This window comes from Bison bison, unplaced genomic scaffold (genome assembly GCF_000754665.1).
Source record: "Bison bison bison isolate TAMUID 2011002044 unplaced genomic scaffold, Bison_UMD1.0 scf7180017864181, whole genome shotgun sequence".
In the NCBI taxonomy this organism is placed as follows: domain Eukaryota; kingdom Metazoa; phylum Chordata; class Mammalia; order Artiodactyla; family Bovidae; genus Bison; species Bison bison.
The window spans coordinates 7,545,197-7,555,392 of NW_011494753.1; the positions used below are offsets into that span (position 1 = coordinate 7,545,197).

At 38.4% G+C, this 10,196-nt stretch overlaps 1 protein-coding gene across 1 annotated transcript in view; it reads left to right on the forward strand.

Annotated features, from left to right (window-relative positions):
- HMG20A (high mobility group 20A) overlaps positions 1-10,196 on the forward strand; it is an 82,668-nt gene that overhangs the window by 55,677 nt on the left and 16,795 nt on the right. The window contains exons 4-6 of the mRNA XM_010843310.1: positions 911-1,123; positions 3,967-4,099; positions 5,197-5,228. Of these exons, the coding sequence (XP_010841612.1) occupies positions 911-1,123; positions 3,967-4,099; positions 5,197-5,228 (378 nt within the window). The remainder of the gene's footprint in view (positions 1-910; positions 1,124-3,966; positions 4,100-5,196; positions 5,229-10,196) is intronic.

Consider the following 10,196-nt stretch of genomic DNA (forward strand, 5'->3'; position numbering starts at 1 on the left):
AAATAAACTGATTTTTGAATGATATCAGTGAGAAAGACCCTCATAATGATTTTGATCCCAGTGCTACAGCTTGTCTCTTCTTTTGTTGTCACAAGTGCATGTGACAGCATCTTGTTCTGATCTGATCTACTGTAGCAGTGTCGGCTGCCCTGGTACAGTGCTGTGTATGTGCTGCCTTTCTCGTCTAGAATATTCCCCTGGCAGGAGTCAGGCTTTGTTAAGTGCATATGACGGCCAGAGCTTATTTATGTGATTATGGTAGGGGTACCTTACCCTTTTGTTTTGTTTTTTTAATATTCACTTTTTTTTTTGGCTGTGCTGCTTCTTCACTGCTATGCTCAGGCTTTTCTCTGGTTGCCAGAGAGCAGGGCCTACTCTCTAGTTGCAGCTCATGGGCTTTTCATTGCAGCGGCATCTCTTGTTGCAAGCACAGGCTCGGGGCACGCAGGCTTCAGTAGTTGCAGCACATGGTCTCAGTAGTTGCAGCTCACAAGTTCCAGAACACAGGCTCAGTAGCTGTGGCGAATGGGCTCCTCCTCCCAGACCGGAGATCCAACTGGTGTCCCCCGCGTTGCAAGGCGAATTCTTAACTACTGGGTCACCAGGAAAGCCCCGGTACTCCTTATTCTTATCTGTTGGGATTAGCGCTAAAATGGCCCCTTAGTGAAACAGTGTGTAGCGTGGTACATAAAAAGGTCTGCAGGTGAACCATCTGGAGTCCCTTCCTGCAGACTGCATTGCAGTCTTTTGTTCTATAACAGATTTGGACAGCTTTGACTATGCAGGGCCTTAATGGTGGGAAAATGCACTTAATCCTGTTTTGTTTGTCAGTGTTCATTGTTGCGTTATTAGGAAAATTTTTGTTGTTGTAATTTGATTTGGGTTTTTTTAATTTTGACTTGTTTTGCAGCAAAGAAGTAAACGAGGAGGTTGGTCCAAAGGAAGAAAGAGAAAGAAACCTCTTCGAGACAGCAATGCACCCAAATCCCCTCTTACAGGATATGTTCGGTTCATGAATGAGCGTCGAGAACAGCTTCGAGCAAAGAGACCAGAAGTCCCATTTCCAGAAATTACAAGGATGTTAGGCAATGAATGGAGTAAACTTCCTCCGGAGGAAAAACAGGTAATTGTTCCTATTCCTGATCCTTTGCTTGGTTTTGATTTTGTCTCAAAAATAATTTTTGTCAGAAAAGCAAAGAGAATGGACTCTTGATTCTTCACTTTTGTCATGATACCTAGGAGACCAGAATAGCAGGGTCCTTCCTAGTCCTTTTATTTAGCATAGTAGTTTTTATACTCTTTCAGGGTCTGCTGCAGGCATGTGAGCAACCTCAACCAAAGTGGCTCTACTTTTATTTGCTTTATATGCTGAGTTCAAAAAGACTTATGTAAAAAGTAGTTCATTATTAAGAAATCTATTAACATGATTTATCCTGCTGAGTTAAATGAAAAGTCCTGAGTTAAATGAGAATTTTGATAAAATTCTGCTGTTCACATAAGAATTTGAAGAAAAAGATTTAACTGCTTTAATAAATTTTTTTAACTGGAGTTCTGGTAAATTTAACCTACTATGGAAAATAAAGCAAGAACTATTTGAATTCTCTCCCCTCCAAGACAGAAATTAACCCTATTGCCAAACTGAAACAAATCCATCTGTTAGAGAGATCTGAGCAGAATTAAGGACAAGATAGCCACAAACTGACTGAAGTGCCACAAAAGTAGCGTGATGGTAATGATGTTAGAGTGGTTTGGGGTTAAAAGTTCCCAGCATCCTCAGCATCTGAAGTATACCTGTAATTCTTTTTATGTCCTACACTCCTGAAAAAGGATTCCAAACAAATTAAACCAAATTGAAAAACACTCTTGGAAATTAACTGAATTCAAAAAAATTTCAAAGAGATCAGATTGAGTTGCAACTTGAAGCTCCGTGTTTGTGGTAGCAAGCTAATAGAAAACAGTGTATATCATCCATTGTTTTAGCTGTAATGTATAAAGGGCTAGACAGAGATCATGAGCTGTACATAGTAATTACTCTTTTCTCTTTTTTAATTTTTTTATTTCAAAATTAATATATGATCATTGTTTAAAATTTTTCAGATAATACAGTGATAACTAGTTAAGGCAAGTATTTGTTCTTAAATTTTTATTTGAAAATATTTTTTCAAATGTACAAAAAGTTACAGGCATAGAATAGTACAAGCAAAGAATGCCCAAATACCCTTACTCAGATTCATGTATTATTAACACAACATACTCTCCTGGGCAAGATTGGGCATGTGCTCTTTCTTTCTCTCTGTGTTTCACACTTACACACACAAACACACACAATTTTTTTCTGAATTTTTTCATGTAAGTTACATATATCGTGGCCCCTTACCCTTAAATATTTCAGTGTGAATTTCCTTAGACACATTCTCTCACTTAACCACAGTTAGCAACCTCATACTTTTATATGAACACAATACTTCTGTCTAACTTACCATCTGTACTCCAGTTCCATCAGTTGACCTAACATCGTTCCTCTGTAACATTCCCCCTCCAGTTCAGATTCCACTCCAGGGTTCAGGTTCTGTGTTTAGCAGTCAAATCTCTAGAGTCCTTTAATCCAGTATATTTCCACAACCTTTCTTTGTCTTTTATGACATTGATATTTTTTTAAGAATATCATCTCTCTCTCTTCCTCCCCCTCTTTTTTGTTTACTCTTAACAGAACATTCCTCATTTTATATTTGTCTGATGTTTCCTCATGATTAGATTGAGGTCATGCATTCTTGGTCAGAAAACTGCATAGATGGTGTTGGCCCTTCTCACGGTATCGCATTTGCAGGCACACAATGTCATTTATTTCTTGTTGGTAATGTTAATTTTGCTCACTCAGTAAAGTTTTTCACTTTCCCTTATAATTAAGAAGCAGTCTGTGCAGAGACATTTTAAGAACATGCAAATAGTCTGTTCCATTTCAGAATTTTCCCTAGATTTAGCAGTCATTAATAACTTCTTCTTGATCTAATCTTTACCATGATGATTGCAAAATGATGATTTTCCAACTCTAGCACTCAATTCACATGTGCTGGTTGACCCTTAGCATTCTAAGCAAGAGCCCTCTTCCTCTCTCCATTTATGTGTTTATTATTTATTTACTATTGGTATAGGCATATGAATCTCTCTTTTTCCCAATGGTTTATAAATTATTACTAAGTAAATTTGATACTTAAATTTTCCCAGATTTGGCCAGGGCGTCCTCTATATCTGGCTTTTGTGTGGGACAAGGCTATTAACGTAATTTCTGCCTCTAGTTTGTGTTCATTTAGAAGCAGTATTTTTATACTCTATTTCTTAAACCTAATTGATGAATGAAAAGTACAAGGCATTAAACAAAATGATCCTAGTAGATCAATGAACTTTGTTTAAATAATTAATAGCACAAGGCATGTAGATACAGGCTCTCTCATAGTAGTCCATTTTAGGTCCATAGGATGAGGTCATTCTTTTTTATGTTCTTTGTGTCTCCTCTCTCCTGGCTCTTAAAAGGCGAATTGATGTATGAGATCATCCCCTCAGAATGGGTTGGGGATAAAGAAACAGAGTAATATTCCATCCTCTCCCCTGGGAAGATTTAAGTGTGCCTATGTGGTGTGTTGAGGACTCTAGTGGCCATGTGTACTTCTATCTATAGGATTAGAGGAAGAACCATAATCTTCTCGTGAATTTTTTATGAGAATGACCTCAATAGAACTTGTCTTCAGTAAGTTAAAAAAGGCTATAGTCTAAAAAGTCAAAATTGCCTTTTTCTTTTATAATTGAGATATTTTTTTCACATGACTTTTTTTTTAAATGCTCAAAGCTTATTCCACTTTTACTTTTCTTTCCATGTTCTAATTATCTTTTGTTTTCTTCAAAAAGTTCTTTAGTATTGTACCTCAGTAAGATCTAGTTCTTGAAAATAATTCCACATTTCTTTCCTAGCGCTACCTTGATGAGGCAGACAGAGATAAGGAGCGTTACATGAAGGAACTGGAGCAGTATCAGAAGACTGAGGCCTACAAGGTTTTCAGCAGGAAAACCCAGGACCGTCAGAAAGGCAAATCTCATAGGCAAGGTATCAGAACCAGAATCAAATATATTTGTAGTTCGTTTTGCATGATGTAGTGTCATAAAGCCTACTATTAGAGCAATAAAGACAAAAGATATGTTTCTATCATTTCTCTATTATACTAGATTCACTTAAAGCATCATCTTCAACATTTATTAAAATCACACTGCTCTCATTTAGAAATTTCAGTTGGGTTTCCATATCCAGGATCAACAGTTTGACTTGTACTCCAAGGCCCCTTTTAGTTGCCTGTGCTTTTTCTTCTATTTCCACTTTAGGCATTTCTCTGCAATGCAGAAGACCTGGATTTGATCCCTGGGTAGGGAAAGTCCCCTGGAGAAGGGAATGGCAACCCACTCCAGTATTCTTGCCTAGAGAATCCCATGGACAGAGGAGCCTGGCAGGCTACAGTCCATGGGGTTGCAAAGAGTTGAACACGACTGAGCAACTAACACTTTCACTAACACCTCTAAGCCTTTCATGTGATCATTTCTCCCCGCTTCCAGTGATTAATCTTTTTAATTCACTCATTCTTGTTTGCATGTATTCAAAAAATATGTTGGACACTTCCTATTACATATCAGGATCTCACCTAGGCATTAAGGATGCAAAGGTAAACAAGATACAGAAGATCCTGGTCTCCATGGATCTTTTGTTTTCTGTAAAATTGTTCATCACACTGTTAAAGTATTGCTAAAGTTCCCCTTTTTCAGGGAACACTGCCAAAGACAGAAGCCCCACTCATAACAGCCTGTCATTCCTTAGCCATTGCGTCTTCTCTGCATTTGGGCATCTTGCCTGCTAAACTGTAATGTTGTGCAAACAGCCTTTGGCATGTGTTTCCTGTCCACTCTCCCACCCTGTTCTCCTTAAAGGTGAGGACTGTGTCTGCTCTTTCTCTTCCATCTAATTACATAACCTATAAGACGGTGTTCCCTTTAACTCTTGTTGACTGATTAATAAAGCTATTAGAGAAAATATGATATGTTTTGAGAACCCACATATACCAGCAGTTTCTGTATTTTGGCACAGTCATTTCCTTAAGTTTTTTTGAATTTTGTTTTGTTTTTCAGCTTAATGTTCTTGTTCTTTCATATTTTTAGATGCAGCCCGACAGGCCACTCATGATCATGAGGTAATTAACTTTCTGTCTCCATTGTGTGTTGTGTGTTCATGTGATATATGTATAAAATGATGATGCTGTTTGAAATGCTATTGGACTGTTTTTTAATGAATGGCAGAGCATTTTCTATCCTGTAATTAGGATTGAGGTAGTTGCCTTTTAGCTTAAGGATTCTTAGCATATGGCAGACACTTATGTCATGAGTCTGTTCTTGAACTAAGGCCCCTAACTCTAGTCCTTTCTTATGGTACAAGAATTTTACTGGCTTTAAATGCTGAAGATGGCTGGAATCTGGAGTGATGTATAGAAATGGGGACCAACTAATAGCTATAACTTGACCATAATTATCATCACCAGATACTATATTGTGACTCTCAGAAAGTTATTTAGGAAATCCAGCATTTAGTTAAAATGCACTGTTCAACTTACAGCATCTGCAGAGCACAAGTGACAATATCTTGATTTCTATGCCTCCTTTCTTCCCTGGCACATATTTGTTTACTGGTCTTTTCCCCTCCATTTGGTTCAGTTTCAGCAATAGCATTTTGATCTGTGTCCCTGTATAGGATTGAGGTTTATGTGTGTTGGCTGTGTTGCATAGAGAACTTTAAATATATACTTCAGTTCAGTTCAGTCGCTCAGTCGTGTCCGACTAGCCTATGGTTAATATATGATTGTACGAAAATAAAATGTGTGGTATTTTCGTGCATGAAAATGTTCAGTGACTCCTCATTGCTTACCAAATCACATTCAAACTCAGCAACCAAGGTTTTCTGTAATTAAGTGCCAATTTCCCTTTCCAAATAACCTAACTCCTATATCTGTCTCTTTTGTTAAGCTTTTTATTTTGTATTAAGGCATAGCTGAATAACAATGTTGTGACAGTTTCAGGTGAACAGTGGAGGAGACTCAGCCCTACATATACATGTGTCCATTCTCCCCCCAAACACCCCTCCCCTCCAGGCTGCCACCCACTGAGCAGAGTTCCATGTGCCATATAGTAGTTCCTTTTTGGTTATCTGTTTTAAATATAGCAGTATGTACGTGTCCATTCCAGACTCCCAAACTGTCCATATATATCTTATGTACTTAAAAAATACTGACTGTTCTCTAAGTGCCCCATCCTTTCCTGCCTCATGTCTGTGCTCATATTCTTCCTTTCATGAGAATACTTTCTTTCCCTCACTCATTTTTGTATCACTCTCTCCTATCCTTCAATTTTGCCTCTAAATTCTAGTCATCCATCAAATCCTATTTCAAGTTCCATTTTTCTCCTTCAAGCTTTTCCTGTTTCCTCCAACTTCCTTTAAACCTCACAGTTCTCTTTATGTCTGTTATGCACTTAGCTGGTCTGGCTAAGGTGCCAGAGTTACTCAAGTGCTTCTGTCATTAACACTCTTGGATTATAATCTCTTTGAAGGCATGTGTGGTCTAGCTTCCATTCTGTACCCATCCACATACCATCTTGCGTTATGTTCTTATATGGAGGAGTTATTCCACAAATACTCATTTGTTTTTATACAAAACCCATTTGTTGAAATAACAATGGAAACTTACACAAAAAGAATTTTCTGATGCACTCTTTTGCATGCCCTGGGTTTTTCACTAAATCAAGGAAATCATTTCTTCAAAATAATGACTTATTTATCGTGGAGTTGTAGTTCTCATACCTAGTTTGGTATTGGTTACCTTCAAAATGTAGAGAAAACTTTTAGATTCACAATTCAAATAGATTTATCACCATCCATGAATTATAAAGTGAGAAGCATGGTAAATACGAACATTTTATTTTTCATATAAATCCTATATACTGCTGCTGCTACTGCTAAGTCGCTTCAGTCGTGTCCGACTCTGTGTGACCCCATAGACGGCAGCCCACCAGGCTCCACCGTCCCTGGGATTCTCCAGACAAGAACACTGGAGTGGGTTGCCGTTTCCTTCTCCAATGCATAAAACCGAAAAGTGAAAGTGAAGTCGCTCAGTCATGTCCGACTCCTAGCGACCCCATGTACCACAAGCCCCCCAGGCTCCTCTGTCCATGGGATTTTCCAGGCAAGAGTACTGGAGTGGGGTGCCATTGCCTTCTCCATATAAATGTAGTTATATATGACATCTCTGTGTTCCAATTAGGATGAAATTTTTTTTGCTTGAGAAACTGTATGTACACTATATGTTTTAAATCATAATTGAATTGTGTTATAAGTTTTCTGTACTGCCAGATACTTGTTTAATTACTTATTGCCCACCAATATCACAAATTTTCTAAACTTCTTTTTTTCCCTATTAAGCATCTTTTATAGCTTCTGTATCCTTAATAGTTACAAAACATAGTATCGACAGTAAAATCTTAGATCTCACATTTTCTAGTCAGTGACTGACTGACTCCTTTCATCAACATGGATTTTGCTGGCCAAACCATGGCATTTTTTGCCTCTAATAAAGTTAATAGTTGCAATCAGAAAAGATTTAGTAGACTTGGTCGGTCGTAGAAGCTGCTGCTGCTGATTTGCGAAATTAAGCATTTTAATAAAATATGTTATTTTAGTATGATAGGAATTTCTGCAGTATATGAAAAGGAATAACTCTCTTTGTGATTTTCCTGTTTCAGGATTAGACACATGTGAAACCAAAGAAAAGGAAGGAGTAGGTGGAAAGCCAGCAGTAGTTTCTCAAGTACATATACACTAGGCTTTATAAGCCTGTCTGTTGTATGCCCAGGTCAGGATAAAGCTCTCTTAGTAAGGTTGTTGACTCAATTAATGTCACTCACTTTATCAGTTTTTTTTTTCATTGAATAATAGCTTACTAAATTAGGTAATTTCAAAACAGTTGCAATTTTAAAAACTGGTTTGACAGTTTTTAAACACAGCCACACATAACCTCTTAGTATAATAAGAGTTAAGAAAAATAAGAAAGCACTATGAGTGGAAAAAAAAATCCACAGAAGCCCCATGGAAAGGAGCAACTGAATCGTACCTTAAAGATGACTTAGGTTTTGTGGGGGCATTTCATATATATACATATATATCTTTGGATAAAGTGGCCTGAGCTGAGTTATGAGGAAGTTAATAAAAGAGCAAGTATCTTGCAACGTGCCTGAAACATCACATTTCTAAATGCATGCTTATTTCCTTTTTCTTATCCTATTAGGAATAAAATGGCAAATGCCATAAAACAGTTTTCGAGCTCACATCAAAATTACTAAGACCTCAGAAATCCTCTCACCTGACCCCCTCTTTGCCAGTGAGGAAAATGACTTGCCTAAGAAAGGAGAGAATGTCCCAGAATCACTTACAGAATTGGTTAGAGGCAGAATTGTGACTGAAACCCAGGCGTCTGTAGCCCAGGCTTATTAAGGTCTCTTGGCAGTGCCCGCACACTATATGGAATAAACAGTGTTGCAAGTTAAAATGGGCCTGGCTGCCTGTGGTGTCAGCAAAATTTGTTGCCACTTGAGACAGAAATGATTTGATTTGTATATATGTAGTAAAGAAACCTATTGTATTCCTTAATGGAACTTAGATTCCTAAGACATTGTTACCAAGGTAGATACTGGGGAGCCCTGTTAGAGCTCAAGAAATGCTGACCTGAAAGCCATTCAAGCCATTCTGCATAGCAGTGGGGCACTTCAGCCTGGTACACAATATTGAGAGCATTCCTTAAAGTAAAGGGCACTTGAGAGAAGCATATCACTTCATGAGATTCTGGCCCTGAGCCTAGATCACAGCAAAATAGTTTCAGTTCAAAAGGCCTCTGTTCTCTTACCCTCCACTCAATATATAGAATGAAAACCAAAGTGAAGAGTATTCTTGCTCCTCTCAAATCAGAAGCCAGCCTGCTAGACCCAGGAGTCAGCTAGTTTTACTCTCAAGAAAGTGTCTAAATCTCATGTGGGGACTAAGATAGAAACAATAATTTTGTTTCTCCTTTAATTTATGAAAAATGACAAAATGACACTCAACGTGAACAAATTAGACCCCTTCAATGACGAGGTAATGAAATCCTTATGATTTTAATCCCTTGAGTGATCCTTGGAGCAGCTTAAGTATATCTGAGCCCCCAAGAGTATCCTCTCCAATGCCGAGTAACGTACTCAGTAATGGAAGAGTGCTGATGGTTTTTATGACGACTCTTCAGTTAAACAGAATTTCTCTCTTGGCCCTTCAGAGACTGAACAGTTTCATTTAATTGCTGTGGTGTTTCTTATGTTGTACTCTTAAGAATCTGTACCAAGAGGCAGTGTGTTAATGCACTTATGTGGTGCTATCCTCTGCCCTTACGTAGTTAGCTTGGTCTGGACTGCTCTGGCAAGGAAGAAAACAGAATTACCTGTCTGAGCAGAATCTAAGCCTTGGAGAGGGCTCTTGGTACCATGGTAATGGGAGCCAGGCATCCACACCAACCCATCTGACTGGCATATATTCAGACCTATAGCTAAGTAAATTGATCTCACACGACTGAAGCGACTTAGCAGCAGCAGCAGCAGCAAGCCAGTACAGTTAAGTAAGAGACTGAGCAGGATGGGATGATAAAATTATAAGCCTTTATCTAAAGTCATTTGTGGACTTACATCTGTTATGTCTTGTACAGTAACAGAGTTAAAGCATATGGTAAGCCAGCAGAGTTGAGAGAAAGCCACTGTGAAATATATCTAAGATCTCTTCTGGAACCAGTCTTTCTTACCCATACATTAATTCTCTTCGAAATCCACCAAGAACTGGCTACCGTCTTACTTGGGTTTCTCTTACCTTGGACGTGGGGTATCTCTTCACAGCTGCTCCAGCAAAGCGAAGCCACTGCTCCTTACCTTGGACGAGGGGTATCTCCTCACTGCCGCCCCTCCTGACCAGAGAGTTCCAGAAAAACATCTATTTCTGCTTTATTGACTATGTCAAAGCCTTTGACTGTGTGGATCACAATAAACTGTGGAAAATTCTGAAAGAGATGGGAATACCAGACCACCTGACCTGCCTCTTCAGA